This window comes from Protomyctophum bolini (assembly GCF_963924005.1).
Source record: "Protomyctophum bolini genome assembly, chromosome: 18".
NCBI classification, from domain to species: domain Eukaryota; kingdom Metazoa; phylum Chordata; class Actinopteri; order Myctophiformes; family Myctophidae; genus Protomyctophum; species Protomyctophum bolini.
The window spans coordinates 31979016-31997967 of NC_137879.1; the positions used below are offsets into that span (position 1 = coordinate 31979016).

An 18952-nucleotide genomic window follows, 5' to 3' on the forward strand; every position below is an offset into this window, starting at 1 on the left:
AATATGCAAGGCTATTAATTGTGAATTTTAAATGTGGTTGCAAAGCTTAAAAAATATAAATCAGACCCCATTTTTGTCCTAGTGCTTGTGACTTGTAAATCCATAAGTACTTTTGTTTTCCGTTCTTTCCATTTTCTTCCTTTCAAAGACATAATGTAGTGTTGGAACTGGTCTGGATCTAAAGCTTTTTGTATGGAAAAATAAATTCGAATGAAGTTTGCGATTACAGTGTAGGTATGCTGGCAGAACAACTCCACAAACTAAGACACCTGAACAAGGGTGCAAAAATATTTATTGCTAATAAACCTTTAGTCAGTTGGTGTACATTTGCTGTATATTTACAATAATAGAGTACAGAGGAATGGGCATGTGAGACAACAATCCAAAACATTTAAATAAATACAAAGGGACTGCCACTGAACAAGACTACAAACGTAACCACCTCCGACAACTCCTATACAGCTGACCCAATGATTGCAGCAAGGAAAAAAAAAGAAAAAAAAGGTCTATATAAATTTTCATATATATATTTATATTATAATCAGTGAATCAGATACATAATGCATTCAGCAGTCAACCTTTTCATGGATAATCTAAAATGGGTGAATTTAAGACATCTATGATGATCACCACATAGAACTTAAGCAAACGGCCAATGAAGCGACATCCAATGCGGCAGACAGTTTGCATACATTTTCGTCCCACGGCTTGTTTATCGAGTGACGCAGTCATCTGCGATGAAATGATAACGGAGCGGTGCTGGCCTGCTGGGGGGGGTTCTCAACATGTGCAAGCCGACCACACCTAGCATAATGTGCAGGCAAGGCCAAACTAATTCCTCAGGTTGGTTATGCAAATCATTATTCGGTCATTAACATGTAGCCGTTGTGTGTAGCCATTAAACATCACACTTATTCCTTTGGCTAGCAACACAGTCTACGCCGTTAAAACAGTAGCTTACACAGTCAGGGTTTTAGTGTATGCATGATAGATGCTCAATTAAAAACAGTACACAATATTTACAGTAAGATTTTAACAATAAAAAACAAAATGTCACAGTAACTGAAGTGCATGGAATGCGGACACTATAGACATGAAATTCAAACTCAAATTCATTCATTTTTTTTTCTTTTCTTTTTTTTCCAATAATATAAGACTTGTGTTTTGTGACCAGTGTGTAGTGTTTCTAAATAATTACAGAGCTAAAATATAGTGGGCCTCTAAACATGCAGCAAGTTAGGCAGGCCATTAACGTGCCAATGTCAGAACTCCTTAGTGTCTTTGTTTTCAAACAGGTGGAGTCTCTGTTCAGCCGTCAGTCCTTCCTTTAGACTCTGGAGAAAGACAACGGGGAAAGAAAACGGGGAATTGAGACAGATCTGGGAACATAACATTGTTGCCTTGATAGAGCCATGTCATTCCTTAGCAGGCAGCGGAAGTCAAGTGCTTCCCAAGTGCTTATCTATTGTTAACAGGTGCTTAACACAATATGGGTGAATGCATTCATCCGAACAGTGCAGTGAGAGGAGTAAAACCCCAAAGACAAAACTTCACTTGTGACCCCAAAGCCTTCTAGACACACCGTGTGGCACTTGGGTAATCTATAAATCTATAAATTGTAAACTGGTAAACAAACAAACAAACAAAAAAAGGTATGAGTGAGTAATGTGAGTGGACAAATGGATCAAATTGTATTGAGAGCCATAGAGCACCGAAGTCCTGACGTAATCTCATCCCTTCGATTCCCCCGGTTCGCGGAAGTAATTTCTCTATGGAGAACAACATGGGGTGATCTTAATATAGTCTACTTTAACCCATTGATGCCTGAGGCCGAATCTGGGAACGCCTGACCTAAGGTTTCTGAAAACCTTCAAATTCGGATGTTTTTTTTTTAAATAGTTATGTTGCTACATGTATAGCAATAGCTGATGAGACACAGAGAGCGCGCCGGCATCAAGGGTAGAACAACGTATACGTTGCACCAGGCGTCAATGGGATAAGCGTTGTGGTCCAAAAATAAACAAGCTGTCTCAGCGTTATTGTCAGGGAGGTGTCTCTGTATCGTTTGCAACAGTCAGTTACTCATATATGATACAGTCCGCTTCTAGCGAAAATGTAACGAATTCAGTAGCAGTAACATTGGCATTTTCTCTCAGTCAGTTGATTCTTCATATCCATATGAGTGACGCGGCCGGGATGACATGTTTATTTTTCAAACACAGTTCTTATATGAGGCGATCTAAAATCCCCCTATGGGGATTATAATGCAAATAAAAAGTACATGAACCTGTGGATTTGCGCCCTCTAACGATATTGACGTCAGACTTCGGTGCTCTATACCGACCACGTAAATACAAAAAAAAAAGAAGAAAAAAACAGAACTACATAAAATATTTCTATGCTCTGTGGGAGCCGAACGCAATTTCTTCTCATCAGCCTGCAACCTGGGGGATTTGTGTTTAACGACGTTGAAATAGTGACACCGCCAGAGAGAGCCACACAGTGCTTTAAGAGGTGAAGGACAACAGGAAGTGGTTGACACTGGTGGAGGGGTCCGGTTGGTTTACCTAAAAGGAGAAGGGTAGAAGGCCTAAACGTCTCCAGCAGCCCTAACTGTCCCAGGGCATGTCACGATTCACAGACTGAGAACAGAAGGGGGGAAAAGAACAAAACACACCAGCAAGCGTGTGTTAAGCAACTACAGTGTTACCGGTGCAACAAAGTCCATAATTATGACGGTCATTCTAAGTCTTGTGTGTGTGTGTGTGCAGCTTGGCAATAACATTGCCATATTATGTGGTGCACCGTTCAATAATACAGGTAATAAAACAATTGACCTGTAGATGGCAGTATGGCATGCTACATGACTTGTTTATTGTATTTAACACACTAAATCCAGCTGTTATGAGAGACCTCTACTGGCAAAATTAATCACTGTTCAGAAAAAAAGACCATTTCAGCAATCCAGTTTAATGAAGATTACATTCTAATAGAAAGGAAACGGCTACAGTAGATGGGTTTTGAGGACTAGTAAAGGCCTCCCTAGTTTTCGGCAACCTACCTTTGACCTCATGGTACGCTCAGAGCGTTTAGCTGCAGCAGCTGCCATCTTGAGGATGTCTGGGTTGCTTTTGGACTTCATTATATCTAGTGAAGACAATGGACACTTAAATAGCAAGGTGCTCCTGGCGAGTGTGGGCCTGCATAGTTTAATGGCAAGCATTTGATTATTCGCAGTGTGAACGGTTCTCCTACCGTATCCTCCTTTCTCCAGCTCCTCCAGTGAGGGCTCCCCCAGTGCCTCGTGGGCCAGCTGCAGCTGGTCTCTGAGCCGCCCCAGATCCCGCTCGGCTTTGGCCTTGACAATGCTCAGCTCTGTATAGATGTCCTTATACTTATCAGTTGAATATTTTTTGTCCTGCACACACACACACACACACACACACACACACACACACACACACAGACAATAAGATCTCGGATGAAGGGTCAATTGAGTATTATCTACATTGTTTACCCTTCACTTCAACCCCCCGTGCCTGGGGATTTTCATCCTGAAGTGCCTGAGAAGGAAGCCAAGTCAAATGAAGAGAGACGTACTCTTTGGGCAGACTGGAGTTCATCTTTCAGCGAGTTGATTTCCTGCTTCAGGTACTGGACCTCAGATTCCTTCACCCTCAGCATCACCTGGCATGTGGAAAAGACATGTAACTTAATACTGAGCAACAGTCTGATTAACCTCCATACATCGGATTACAGACGCTACAGTGGGAACTCAATGATAACCAACCATTGGTTTTATTACAGTAAATTTGCATCTGCCATTATTAGTGTCATTACGGTACACAGATGTACACTTTCAAAATAATTCTTTTCAAGAGTAAAAGGTGAGGGTACCTCCAACTCGTAGAGCTCCTTGCCCTGTATGTACTGCCCCGAGTCTTTCTCTTCACTGGTCATGGAGCGCATCTTTGTGATCTCTGCCGCCAAACGGTTGTTCAGCTCCTAAGAAAAAACACAAACAACTGCCGTCTTAGTTCAGTAGGTAAAGGAAAGCTTCAGCACCAGGGAAACCGTGACACATGATTCATCATGTGTCTGTTCATGCATCACATGCAAATGTCGATGGCTAAGCAAGCCACGGTTTCTCCAGGGAGAATGCATGTGAGCAGCCATGTTGCGTGTGAACAGCTGTGTTGTGTGTGTGTGTGTGTGTAGTGTACAGTATCTTGTGCACCTGATTGTGTGCGTTGAGCTCCTGGTTCTCTCTCTGACACTGCCTGAGGGCCTGCCTCTCGGCCTCCAGCGCCTGGGCCAGGTGGGCGTTCTCCAGGCACTTCTGGGAATACTGCTCCGACAGCACCTCGATCTCCCGCTGGAACGAACACAGCTCCTCTCTGAAACACACCGCGATAAGAGACACACGAGACATTCAGTTAGAGTTCAAACAAGAGCTACAGCGGCATGAATTCGGAATTATACATCCTCTCTCTTGGCCTGCCTTCGGCTTTTAAGTTCACACTTTGAGCCTGAATGAGGTTGATTGATGTCTGATTAGGAGCATACAGTGGGGCAGAATGGCAGAGAAAAACAAGATAAATTCAATGTCCCACAGACCAGACTGGAGTCCGGTCTGTGGGACATTGTAAATCCATGTTTGGCAGGGTCATATTTTGCTACCTCAGTCAGTCACCTGTTGCCTTGGTTACAGCTGGCAAGCAGCAGACTATAGGAGACCTTCTGCCCAGTTGCTTAGTTTCACAAAGCGGGATCAGTAAGTTAGTCCAGAAAACACAGACAAACAATGGTTCTGGATCGAAGACGGGGCACAACTAAAATAGATTTTTACAGCCGTTTCATACTTACCGTTTTCAATCAGATTGTGTTACATAATTAGAGAAACTTGTGTAATAGACTCACATTTCCATGGACTTGACCTTAATAAATGCTCAAGTTTTCTGATGGGAATGTCATGTGGCAGGTCTCAACACCTGCAGCTCCCCAGGTGATGTGGTGTGATGTGTCATAGCATGCAGAGGACAGGCAGGTGGGAAGTCAAGTCAACACCCAGTATGTCTGTCTAGTCTGCTCATGTCGCAACTAGACATATGGAACGGCAGAAGAGACTGGGGCTATTAACATCTTATCATTGCCAAAAATAAAATTAATCAAGTCATCCTTTAAATAAGCAAAGGCAAGAGGAACCAGCTAGTTTGACTCAAACGTACTATCAATAATAAAAGGACAGATGTGGGGGGAAAAACCTTTCAGCGGCCTGATTACATCAAACAGGAGGACCACTCTGAGTTAACCCATTAAGATCTGTGTCAGGTTAGCTTTTAACCACGCTAACCATTATTTTAAAGTTTATCTGTTGAAAATAGCAGATCTACAAGCTCATAGCTCGGCACAGAGCTTGTAGATATGCCATTTCTTTTTTTTTTATCGTGAAAATGTGTCTCAAATCTTTGAATATATATTCTTTCCCAGCTAACGTTTTTAACTCATATCTTTGCTTCTGGGGGGGGTCCCTGGAACAACATACTTTCATATGGGGGTCGGCGGCCAATTACATATGTTTGGTGTCCTTAACATGAAATCGTTTGAGAACCCACTGATATAGAAACATAGGGTTTTTTTCCAGAAAACTGTCGTGATTTAGAAGATATCTGTAGATTCTGGTCTCAGGACTGCAGCTCAGCGTTTTCACTGTGTTGTATCCTACCATAGGATACAGTACTGGAGCAGCGAAGGAAGCCAACTTACTCGTGCTGTCTGCGAATCTCCTCTATGTCTGCATTCTCCGTGTTGTTGTTAGCCTTGCGAGCCTTGTCCAGCTCCTTCTCCAGCTCCGACCGGTGGGCATTCTTCATTGCTTCAATTGCTATGGCAACAACAAAAAAAAACAAAGGGCTTTATTGAGCGAAGAACCTGCAAACTCTCTTACATGTGTAACCACTTTCACCCCACGCCAATGTGTCCAATGAGCTTAAGAAAAAAAGAAAAAGGAAAGAGGCTATACTGTACTGTATACTGTACTATACTGTACTGTATGCTTGGTGACATCAGTGATCACATGCATTTACTAGTCTGTAATGCCTTCAGATATGTGCCGTCTTAAGTAAGATGGGTTCTTCATCCCAGGTTCCATTTACCAGCTATGGTCGCTGCAGTCTCCTCGGCCAGCAGCCTCTCTTTCTCCTCGTGGAGATTCTCCAACTCTCTCTGGTGCTTCCTCTGTAGCTCGTCGACCACCTTCTGGTGCGACTCCTCCATGGCAGCGAAGCCCCTCTCACAGGTGGCCTATACAATACATAGGAGGGGGGTTCAGAGGTAACGGTTGAGCATACAGGTCATCTGTGATGGGACCAAGAGGTTCCCCTGGCCAATGTGAGCTTGGATGTAAAAAACCTCCTGGGCCCCCCACACACACACACACACACACACACACGTCATTTTCTGCTGATCATCATCCATTTAATAACGAGCTGCAGCCTGTTAGCCACGAGCAAGACGAGCCTGTATGAGTACAGAGATGTTAAGAGAAGGGCACTGAATACATGGAAGGAGAAGTGGGTAATACAAACATGTGCCTTTAAACCCTGTGAACCTAAAGACTATTAATGCACCGACTACTTGAACCCAATGCCAATTTTTAAAACGAGTTCAAGTCTGGTTGAAAACGTGTACACAACATAATAATCTGCATTGGCCCCAACGAAATGATTAGTGTGTGTGTGTGTGTGTGTGTGTGTGTGTGGGGGGGGGGGGGGGTCAGTTGCCTCTGGAAACAGACGCCTGGTCGGCATGAGGTATTTATTTTTGGCATGCCCATCTGTGTCGAATTATGCAAGACCGGCAAGTTTGTATTTACACCTTTGGGTGGTTATGGACTGGAGAAGGGGGGGGGGAGGGAAGGTAATCCTAATCAGCACACTTTTAGAAAAGAGCCATTCACAGTGCTATTATAATTAACAGTGCACGTTTTCCACAAGAGGAGATTTGAATGGCCTTTCCGACTGGCTTGACCCCAAACCCTAGGCCCACATCCGCCCTCTATTCACTGCCACTAATCTGAGGACCCGGTCAACGGTGGTGCCCTGGCCTGCGCTCCCTCCCTCTCTGCAGCAGTTAAAACAGGCTGCAGCCCCAGTCTGTTTTCATAGGGATAAAAGCCCTGAGAACTCAGAGTAGCAGCAGGAACTGACTGTGAGAGACTGAGTGAGCCAAGTCTCTCCCGCTGGGCACATGGAGACTCTCTGGTCTTACATCACAGAGCACCTGCACTTTGTTTACTGTTGATACAGATTTGTGTGTGTGTGTGTGTGTGTCTACATGTGTACAAAAGCTCATATCCTGTTTGAGGAGTGCAATGGGTTCTGCTCGACCAATCCAGACTATTTACGTAGCTTGTAATGGGGAGGACTAATTAAGTTACATGGCAACACAAATTATTTCCATATATTTCAGAGTGGATGGAAGGAATACATTGCCGTTCCTCCCATTCACAACAAAACGTGACTGTATTAGCCTTCAGCTCAATGCAATGAAATCAGTTAGTACTGATAATACTTCCACTGACTTTAACCCATTCTGACCGGGCACCCATTTTGGTGTTAGCATCATGTTATGCTTTACCTATTGAAAAATAGCAGATCTACAAGCTCATATCGCGCCACCGAGTGGCGCGATACGAGCTTGTAGGTCTGCTATTTTTGAAAAATTCGAAGAACGACTGACATTTTTAGAATCTGATCTCAGGTCAGAATGGGTTAATCAGACCAGTGTGTTGTCCAGTGGAAACCTCGTATGAATCTGATCTCAGGTCAGAATGGGTTAAGACCCCAAAAGGCGAAGCCAAACCTAGCTCTGTAGGTGGTATAAAACTAAGATAAATTCTCTCATCTATTTGTAGGGGGGAAAAAAAGAAGAAATCATATAGTTAAATATTATACAAGACGGTTCAATTAATTTCATATTAAATCAGAGCCAAGAAGGGTGAAATGTTAAAGTTAGCACAGCTAAAGGAAAAGAGATTGGACCCATGCATTGTCATGTTTGAATAAAGGCTAAAATAATTTCCAAAACCATGATTAAAATTTTTTTTTTGGCTCCAAATAAATTACTTCAAATAAAATAAAAAAGGGTCAACCTCTTTGCCAATACCAGAGTAAAAGATTGGATTAATAAGCACACTGGACTAACACAAGAGGAACACATTTCATATTAATATAGCCTCAAAATGGTGGAACAGCATCTTACAGTGTCAAATGAAATGATCAGATAGCCAATGTCAAATCTTGGTTACTTGAGACTCACTCAAATAACCAAGAAATTGCAGCTCAAAAAAAACGTCCACAAAATGGGTTCCTCGGTACAAAAACCACTGCGGCTTTAACAATCACATGCACTCAAGAGAGGGTTAGTGATCATGCAACATGGGGGGAAAACTGGTTTACAGAACAAAGAGCGGGAGTGAGGGTGGGCGAGGTTAGGAAGGCAGGGTAAGGGGACAGTGGGGGGGACGGGGGGGATCTGGGGGTTTGCCACAAGGGAACACAAGGCGTCACGGATGGAGGAACGGGCAAGGACAGGGAGTGCTGCCACCTTCAGGTTCTCCAGGTCTTTGTCATATTTCAGCCGCAGCGTCACGTTGTCGCCCCGCTGCTCGCGTCGCCTCATCTCTTCGGCCATGGCCGAGACCTGGGCCACCAGCTCCTGGATACGCTCCTTGAGGGTGGACGCCGGGGGTGGAGTGGTGGTGGGATGCGCGGGATCGTGGCGGACCGCGGCGTCGGCGCTCGCCGGAGTCGCCGCGCGTCGCAGCTCCTCCATTTCGCGCTCAAACGTCTCTAGGAGAACGCTCCTCTCCAGCTCGTGCTTCTTCGTCAGGTTCTCCATGCAGGCGGTGAGCGAGTCTATCTCTTTGATGTTCTCCTCGGAGCGGAGGCGGAGCACCTCGCCGGCCTTGGCGACTTCCCGCCTCAGGTTTTCCGCTTCCTGCTCGTACGCGTCCTTGACCTCCCGCAGCTCCTTCCGATGTCTGGCCATCGTGTCCTGAAGTTCAATGGCTTTATCCAGCGAGTCTATAGGCCGTCCTTCGATCTGAATGTGAGCGAGTGACTCCGTGTCCCTTCTCGCCGTCGCTTCAGACAGATGATTCTGAAGACCCGCCAGTTGGGACTGTAGGTCTCGCGTGAGCTCCCTCAGTTTAGGACAGTTTGCGCAGTCCAAGCTGCCGTTCTGAATTTGTGTCTGCTTTTGCCGTAGCTCTGCGTCATGTTCATACTTCAGTCTAATGCTGACATAAGACAAGTGCGCTTCTCTAAAGGCATCCAAGATATATCCGTGACAGTGTTGCGATTGATGGCCAGACTTAAAACGAGCTAGAATCACGGACAGGAGCTTGTCATCTTTTTTGGACTTCAAAGTGGAGATGATCTGCTTCAGTAAATAAACCTTCTCTTCCAGGATCTCTCTGAGGTCGTCCAGGACGAGAGCGTTGGTTTCATTATTGAGCCAGCTGTACATGTCCGGGAGGCTCGACTCCGTCACAAACACCTCGCTATCGACTTCCATTTGTGCTTGCGGGGAAATCCTTCTCATCAAAAGCAACGTGCTCCTCTCCGCCATCATACGTTCTGCCAAAAGCCTCTCAAAGCTTTGTGTATCTCCTGCCTCGTCTTCTGGTCTCTCTTCGGTAATACTCAACAGCTGGCTCCAGAACTCTGCCTCTAATGCTAATCTCTTCAGAACTTTCTGACTCACGTTAAATGACGCCGCGTTAGGACATCCAAGGTATTCTGTGATAAGTAAAGTGCTTTTCAAACCACCGAGTAGTTTCTCTACATTGACGTCCACCTTCGATAACATCTGCAATACCCGATTAAGTGCTTGAGCCTTCAACTCAAACTCTCTGACTACTTGCTTAATAAGTCCTTCTGCACCCTGCCTCTCGCCCACGTGAATTATCCGTTCAGCAACACGCATATTTTCTTCCATACTTGCAGTCATCTCTAACTCCACCGTATCTTTTGACATCCGCAGTTCATTTCCTGCCTCTAATAGTTTCCGACTATTGATCCTCTCAGATTCCTGGATTCTAGCGATGAGTTCACTGGTCTGTGCCGCGAGTTCTAAACAGCGCTGCTCCGCTGTCTGCAGCGCCGTCTCTCGCTCGAGCACCTTCGCCTCGGAGGCTTCAAGCAGCTCCCTGAGATGCTCTTTCTCCGACAGCGTCTCGTCGCTGTCGTCGTCGTTATTCGCCAACTGGAATCCCAGACCTTTCAGCGTGGCTTCCTTCAGCTGCAGCTTCTTCTCCGTGTCCTTCAGGCTGTTCCCCAGCTCCTCCAACGTCACCAGAGCCTCGTGAAGCCTCAGAGACTTGTCGTTTAGCTCCCTCTCGTAGTACTCCCTGTCGATGGCGTTGGCCTGGTTCTCCGCCAGCTGAGCCTTGACTCTGTTCAGTTCCTCCATGATGAGGTAGTGCTGTTTGCTGCCCTGCAGGTCGACCAACTCGGCCTTCAGCCTGTCTATCTCTCTGTCGGCTTCCGTCAGCTGGTTCACCATTTCTTGGTATCTTTGGTTCAGCGCCCAGTTCTCGCTGGACAACAGCTCCACCCTCTGGGACAGCATTGCTGCCGTCACCTCGTTCATTTCCGAATGGTCTTCGATTTTTGAGACGGGACAGTATGGGTTTTTTAAGCTTTCCAACTTTTGCCTCTGAACCCTCCCGACCATATCTTCCATGGTTAGCAGACGGGTTTCGTAGCTGCGGATGCTTTCTCCTGCCCTGGCTAAGCTCTTCTTCATGGTCTCATTCTCTACCTCCTGTTGATATTTCCAGGCCTCCAAGAGATTATAGAAGCTACTGTGTTCCGTTGCCTCCTGACTGCAACTGTGTGACCGTAATAATTTCACCAAGCCATTAAGAGTCAGAGGGTTTCCATTTATCAAGTCCTCTAGCTCTTGAATCCTCTCCGTGCTATCATGGAACAGGAGGCTAACTGTCTTTTGGATAGGTTCTGGGGGAGGGCTTTGTGGGGGTTCAGAAAGATAAGGTTCCTTGATGGAGAGGTGAGAAAGTGAGAGGCCAAGCTGTGCCTGCATATTGCGCTTTTTCAGTTCTTGCAGCTGCAGGAGCTCTTTGGTCTCCTGGTACTTCTTTGTCAAGCTCTGTGCTTGAGAACTAACCAGTTCCGGCCTCTTCGTCTGGGGCGTCACATCAGCCTCCAGAGCTGGGTGCTCCAGCTTGGAAAAGGGGACCAGACAGTTGGTTAACACACAGCAGGGGACACACAAGCTTGCTAATTGTTTCAAGGGTCAACTAATTAATTATTTCCCCCCCCCATTTTCCCTCTAAAATGTGACATTGAATTAAACATTCCCAAATGATTAATGTTTAACTTCAAATTATGTTGATGAACACTAATGACATATATATATTAAAATAAACATCATTCCAATTTAATTAGGCCTAAATGATGTGAATTGAAAGCATAGGAAAGAGATTTAATGGCCGAGGTTAGTTAATCACGACAGAGCATGCACATTAAATGGTTAATGGTTATTTCATGGGGTAAGTGATGCAGAATTAGTTTCAGCTGGATGGTTTACTGAGGGATGAGGGATGGAAGAACAGAAGACCAAGTCCAACAAAATACGTACATACATACATTTTCAGTTATTTGCACCACTCATTCACTGTCTTTCTCCAAACAATGTTTGTTGAGATGTTAGATTTATCTTGTGCCCATCTAAAGCATAGCTTAGAAATGCAATTCTCATAAAATAAAAAAGTGATAAGATTTCACCACAGCCTTGAAAAACACTGGAATGTAATATTTCTGAAACAAGACAAAAAAGATTTAAAAGAAAATCATGGAAAAATACATTTTTTATAGCATGTCTGAACATCTATATACGAAGTCCCCAAGTAAATACAAATAGATCACTCTTACTTAACCCATTTTGGGCGGGAACCCCTTTGGTGTTGGCATTGTTATGCTTTAGCTATTGAAAAATAGCAGATCTACAAGCTCGTAGCGCAGCCACTCAGTGGCACGCTATGAGTTTTTAGATCTGCTATTTTTGAAAAATCGAAGAACCACTGACATAGAAACATAGCTTTTTCAGAAAACTGGTCAGGATGTAGAAGACATTTTTTGAATCTGATCTCAGGTCAAAATGGGTTAAATTGTCACAAACCTAGAAACATATCCACGCGCACAAGGTCAACGGGATTCACCACAAGGTCAACGGGATTCAACCGACAAAATCAAATGAAGCCACGGCGGCATGGCTGATATGACATTTGTTAAAGAAAAAAAAGGATGGTCTACAGTAGTTAAAAGAAAATGAAATTCGGACTTCCATGCAAATAATTAGACAAGCTGAGAGGTTATTTATTTCAAGCCAAACATTTAATAGCCAAAAAGTATAATCCCATTAATAATGACAACCAGTGTTATTTGGCCAATACCGAATTGAATATTCGGCAAATTAACTTCCAGCATAAGTTCTTGAACTCTATCCTACACGAGCCTAATCCATCACATAAATAAGAGATACGCCGATAGAAGCCAAAGTAGTAATGAGATCTCCATGTTTTTCCTTCGCATGCAATGAACTCATGCAAAGGGGCACATATCTGTAGTCGTTTTGTAGCATCGAGGTCTGTCAGTTTCTTACAACAAAATACAACATGCAAAGATTGTTACAAAATGAAAGGAAAGTACTGCTCAGTTTCCGAACGAATGCACCCCAACAGCAGGCCTTTTTCAAGACATCACATCACAATGCAGTACAGCACTGAATACATGGCGACTAGTTATCTGATATGACTCACCGGGGAGATGTAGCCTGTCCGGAAGTCCTGCTCTCTCTCCAGGGCTGTTCTCAGCTGGGTTTCTAACTCCTGCTTGTGCTGGTTGGAGTCGACCAGCTGCTGGTGACAGCTGCCCAGTTGCACCTTCAGCTCTTCTACCTGGAAAGGTGGCGAGCCATACAAAAAGATAGTAACAGTAAATGGTTAAAACCCATTCTGGGCGGGAACCCCTTTTGGTGTTTCAAACATTATGTTATAATTTAGCTATTGAAAAATAGCAGATCTACAAGCTTGTAGGTCTGCTATTTTTGAAAAATCGATAAATGTGCCTCAAATCTTTCAGAAAATTGTCATGATTTAGAAAACATTTATTTAAAATTTCGACGTCAGGCCTAAATGGGTTAAATTGACTGAGCTTTGTTCCCCGGAATCCCCGCTTTCCACAGATTCTGCCATTCTCTGGGTGCTGCCACACTATCTAAAGATGCCGTGCACGTTCTCGGCTGCGCACAGCTTCTTTTTCCGGGTTTTTAGGACAGCTGGTGGATGGAAAAGAAGCTCCACTTCCGCGGAGCGACGGGCAGATTCCCGGAAACGCTCTCCTCCACGTCAGTCTTCCACGGAGGTGGAGCTTACTTTCCATCCACCAGCTGTCTAAAAACCCGGAAAAAGAAGCTGCGCGCGGGCCGAGAACGTGCGCGGCTCGTGTCCGTTTTGCGCGTAGGTGTGGAAACGGTGTCTCAGTGTAAACATACCCCTTTCTTGTAACTCTCCAGCAGTTTCTCCAGCTCCGCCGCCTCTCTGGTGTGCACAGTCGCGGGCAGGGGAACTCTCCTCTCGCCCCGGATGGGCGTGTTCTCGACCTGCTGCCAGTGCTGCTCGATCACCTCCTCCACCTGCTGCTGCGTCTCCACGGCCACGGGACCTCCCGCGTCAAGCTCCGTGTGCCCGTCGCCCCCTCCTCCTCCTCCTCCGCTCTCGCAGTCCATCCTCCCTCCCTCGACGGCGGCGGTGGCCGCCGGGGGCTCGGCACTCGTGCCGGTCACGGACTCGTACCTCTTCCGCCTCTCCTCCCTCCTGCGCGCCCGGTCGAGGTCTCCGAGGTCTGCCTGCAGGCCTTCGGCCTCCTGGGCCCGCTGGTGGGCCAGAGCCTGGGCGATGGGTCGGAACTCTGCCCAGTCGAAGGTCTTCGAGCGGCCTTCCTTCCTTCGCTCGCGGGCCCGGCTCTTCTTGACGCCGCCCGCCGCGGGGTCTCGCTCCGTCGACGAGACCTCGGAGGAAGGAGAGTCCTGGGTGACGTCTGGTCTGACCAGGCCCTCCAGCGGAGAGAAGGAGCTGTTGTCCTCCGTCGAGCTGAGGGCAGCAAGAGCATTTCAATTAAAACGATGGACACATTGCGAGGAAGGGCGTTATGATGCATAACATCACGGCTGTGATGTGTTCACGGCTGTAATGTAATTCAGCACCAATCGCAAATTGTACTATTGCTGCTATGCAAATGTCTGTATTTTAACCCATTTTGGGCGGGAACCCCTTTTGGCGTTTTAAACATTGTTATAATTTAGCTAAATAGCAGATGTACAAGCTCATAGCACGCCACCGAGTGGCACGCTACGAGCTTGTAGGTCTGCTATTTTTGAAAAACTGTGAAAATATTTATGTCAGAAAACTGCAGGATTTAGAAGATTTCTTTTTTATTTCGACGTCAGACCAAAATGGGTTAATAGTACATATCTGATATGGTGCTGCGAATGAAACCAATGAGATCAAGGTTTTTTGAAGAGTTTAATCTGACGTAAACAGCATTGCCAAGCGATATTAAGACGGTTAAACTGACCTAGCCACATCAGGAGCGGTGGAGGGTCTCACATTCTTCATGACCGCCTGGATCCAGTTCCTCCGTATACCTGCCGTCATGGCCGACAGAGTGTGCATGCCCTCCTGGGTCTGAACATTGACAGGTCGGCATGAGACACATAGATTAGGGCTCAACGGTCGAACATTATGGCATGCTAAAACAACGACAAAATGTCTTATTATATGAGAAAGGAGTTGCCCCTCACGTGTATTTGGAAACCATAGTTGCGTTGCGCCTGGTACTCCGTGACATTGTAGCAACTAGACAGGTCAATCTCACCATCCAGATCAGAAGCCTTGAGGGGGACACAAACGTGTCAAAACGTGACATTTAACGATCGACAAGATTGGCACGATCAATGGAGAGAATAAATAGAAAATATGAGCTGCGTCACCTCTTCGGCGATGGAGTCCTTGTAGTATCGCAGGCTGTGGTCCGTCAGCACAAACCAATACTTCTTCCACTGCAGCGGAGAGGGGTGAAAAGAGAAAAAAAGCAGGTTACGCAGAGTCCAAAGACAGAATTGTGTCACGGCACAAAGACCGCAATGCAGAAGAACATAAAACCGCCAACTTGAGTAATGAAAAACCCAGACGAGATACTTGAGAGAAAGGAGAGTTTGTTCACGTCGTGTGTGTGTATAACATAACATTCCCTCGGTCTGTAAAAAGCAGCTACGAGATGCGGGAGCGTTTGCAGCTCCTGACACCATCTCCCCGTCCGTATGTTGTGTAAAATGCATGTGCAAAAGGGGCCTTGGGGCCCCCAGTTTGCTCTTTTAACTGTCCTCATTGAAGCTCTGACATCAAAGTCTGACCGGACCTCTGTAAAAGGCCATATAATGGTACACAGACATTCTGAGGTGCTCTGGGTGGACATTTCAGATGTCGTTTGAACTAGCCACCAAGTCCCTTCTTTGATGACTGCTGACGGAAAGTCAATGCATTACACATTATTGCATTTTATAATTTTATCGTAATGAAAGAAACACAATGGCTGCAATTGGCTGAGACACATGGGAGGGAGCGCTCGTTTTGGTGCCCGCCACGATAACCCATTCCTTTCACCACGGCTTGAAACGATGTGCAAGGCCAGTGTCTGTTCGGCGCGGGCCTAAATTAAAAAGGTTTGTTGTCAAAACCATGCACACACAGTACACAGGATGTGGAATGGACCAAAAAAAAAGGAGCACTTCGCACACGTAAAGCGGTCTGTAGACCTACAGTAGCAAGCTCTGAGAGTACCTGGCCTTGCTCGTCCAACTTCATCATCCAACCTTTTTTGAAGTTCAGCAAATCCGGCTAAAAAGGAGGGGGGGGGGGGGAGAAAAAAAAGGGATAGTGAGACACTGTATTCATCTGAATGAAAATTAAAGCCTCTCTTAAAGGACCATACCAGCATCAATACTACGTATTCTCTCACTACGTAAGCCATATATCGTACATTTAATGCACATTTTGGGGTGGCCAACTCATAGACCGTCACGTATGTGGAGTATGCAGAAGTGCCGTTTTCACCTGTGCGTTGTGGGGCCGTGATACGTAACCTCTGCGTTTACAACCAGCTTTATTTTCCACCGCTTTTGCAGTTATCCCTCTCTGTGATGCGAAGGAGCTTTCACTTTCGGATTTTACTAGTTGACTAGTTTACTAGTCGACTATTTTAGGCTAAACTTAAACATAATCCTTTGGTGTTTTAATATGCAGTATACACAACAATAAGCAAACTTTTGTCAAATGTAGTGTGCTGGATTACCTATCTCAAGCTAGTTTCAAGTTGATTTATAAAACTTTACTGAAATGAACTGAATGCAATAACCTCCGTGAAAATTACACAAACGATGTTACGTGCAGTACGTTTTGGAAAATGGTCTGTAATAATGTCGAGTGTTATACACCTTGAGTCATAGTCACATCATGCGGTATGGTCCTTTTAAGACTAAAAACGATATGACACCATGCAAGACAAAAACATTTGCTAATGTTGGGTTTTTAACTCGTGTAGGCACTGAAACATAAGATCACATAGGCTTTATAAAATACACGATGAGTTCGGTTCACTTACCTGTGGCTGTGACACAATTATAAACACAACAAACATGAAACAGGGCATGAATGAATTGGCCCAAAACGATAGCAGACATTTGAGCTTTCGACACTTCACAAGTGGCACGCCGCCATCATTTCAAAACGGGTGAACAAAAATAACAGCAGCGGCAGAGACAAACACATGCTCACTCAGCGGAGGGTAGAAGTTGACCCTACCAATGGCTCGGACAAATCCATAATAGGTTTTGTTGTTGATATAATGATCATCTTTTTTAGACATGATCCACTTGACAGGGGCAACTTCTGCTCGCTGCTGTTCTGTACTACGACAGCCGAGGTTGCAGCGTTCAGTTTTGTTGTAGTCTGCTGTGATTCCACACAGTGGGACAAAACACACGCGCGCACACACACATGTGATCAGTGCCCTCAGGAAGCAGTGGTAAGTTGTGACACACACACACTTTGTTCTGTCGCTCTCAAAGTCTTCTCACACTCACACACACACACACACACACACACACACACACACAAGAATGGGTGCTCCAAAATCACGCCAAGATGATAAAAGGCTGCACACAAGAGATAGCAGGAGGATAACCTGGAACAGGAGAGGTAGAGAACCCTGCATCATGGACGACTTGCCCTATAGCGCTCTCACACAACCACACCTAGGCCAAAGAAACACTAGCATTAGTCTGAACTCTGAACTAGGTTCAGGCCACAGATAAGACACTAGGAATCTACTATTAGTGACAAAAATCAGCTGGCCCACAACGGAGATATAATGCATAAGCTAAACAGTCGCCCAGCTAATTTTGCTTCCGTCATCCGAATGTGTTGATTTTGATCATTAACAGAATCAGTACTAGTAGGCAGACAGAAACGGTAAAAAGACGGTAAGGCGTTAATTTCGCCAACCAAGCTAAGAAATAAAAACAGCTCCCCAAGCAGACCTGCCATAAATAGAAAAGGAACAGCTTTTCTTCTGGATCAACTGAAACCTTCCTCCATCTTTAAACCTAAGTTTTCTGAAAAACCCATGTTTCTATGTCAGTGGTTCTCAAACATTTTCATGTCAAGGACATCAAAAAAATATATGTAATTGGCCGCCGACACCCATTTGAAAATATGTTGTTCCAGGGACCCTGGAACAACATATCCGTTAGATAACCTCACTAGCCCTTCAACTATAGGGCTGCAACAGCAGAGATAGTAGATCAGCTATTTTCACTAGAACAAAAAAATGTTAATGTTGATTTGGTTATGCACGAGGATGCGTAATTACGTACACCAAAGTCCTTGTAGCAGTGTACCGGCTCACAGGAGAATAAACTGAAAAGGGAATCTTGAAAATACAAGAAAGTGGAGCTTTCACGCGGGGCTAGAACATGCGCTGCTCCTGTGCTTGCGGTTATGGTTAGGGTTTGAGGTAGGTTGTCGTTTGTCAGACCAACGACTAGTCTGAACTAAGTACGGCACCCTAGCCAAAGTGCCAATAGTGCTAATATTTGATTTAGAACGCAGATTAAAAAAAATGATAATCTGAAAAGTAAATCGATTAATCACCAATGACATAAATCGATAGTTACAGCCCTACCTTCAACCCAACAACAACAACAGAGCAACCCAATGACCTCCCTCAGCAACAACCCTGGCATTGAATCTGACCATAGACTCTTCACAGCTTACGAGAACAACAGAGGTATTGTCTAATACAAAAAAGCACAGTCTTCTACACCCATTAACAGACACACACACACACACACACACACACACACACACACACACACACACACACTCACACACACGCAAACAGAAACACCTTGAGCAAATATCACCGGTTGATTACTCAGTTTATTCTGGACGAGTAGTGCTTTGCTCTCGTCGTGTGTTGCCAGATTCACAGTGTCCTCCAGTTTCCCACCAGGAAGTGTCACATGGACACCTCATCGCGTCAGGTGATCAAGTCGGGGGAATTTCTGGAATCTGGACGCAACACAAACTGGACGATTTGGGATGTAATCTAATCACCACACGCGTGGCCAATGTGAATTTTCGTTTCAACACAAGTTGGCTGGCTTTGTTGTTAAAGAAAATGTAACGTGCTGGTACAGTGGAAACTGCTCACAATACATTTTGGTGGCATTAGAGAATGATTTTATACACTTTCTCTCTACTTGTTAGATCTTCTCATAATATATTTTCGTCACCAAGAAATAG

The 18952-nt window shown here is 45.2% G+C and overlaps 1 protein-coding gene across 2 annotated transcripts in view; it reads right to left on the reverse strand.

Annotated features, from left to right (window-relative positions):
• Positions 1-275: 275 nt before the first annotated feature.
• LOC308333295 (myosin phosphatase Rho interacting protein) overlaps positions 276-18952 on the reverse strand; it is a 41050-nt gene continuing 22373 nt past the window's right edge. Inside the window, exons 10-25 of one of the 2 annotated variants that reach the window (XM_080789603.1) lie at positions 15929-15985; positions 15079-15147; positions 14890-14979; positions 14664-14773; positions 13582-14179; positions 12848-12985; positions 8608-11250; positions 6156-6303; positions 5767-5884; positions 4238-4397; positions 3898-4005; positions 3601-3687; positions 3256-3418; positions 3062-3147; positions 2568-2642; positions 276-1334 (exon numbers count right to left, since the gene is read on the reverse strand). In XM_080789603.1, the coding sequence (XP_080645729.1) occupies positions 2610-2642; positions 3062-3147; positions 3256-3418; positions 3601-3687; positions 3898-4005; positions 4238-4397; positions 5767-5884; positions 6156-6303; positions 8608-11250; positions 12848-12985; positions 13582-14179; positions 14664-14773; positions 14890-14979; positions 15079-15147; positions 15929-15985 (4608 nt within the window). In that variant the 3' untranslated portion in view covers positions 276-1334; positions 2568-2609. The remainder of the gene's footprint in view (positions 1335-2567; positions 2643-3061; positions 3148-3255; positions 3419-3600; positions 3688-3897; positions 4006-4237; positions 4398-5766; positions 5885-6155; positions 6304-8607; positions 11251-12847; positions 12986-13581; positions 14180-14663; positions 14774-14889; positions 14980-15078; positions 15148-15928; positions 15986-18952) is intronic. The other variant, XM_080789602.1, reaches the window with a different exon arrangement.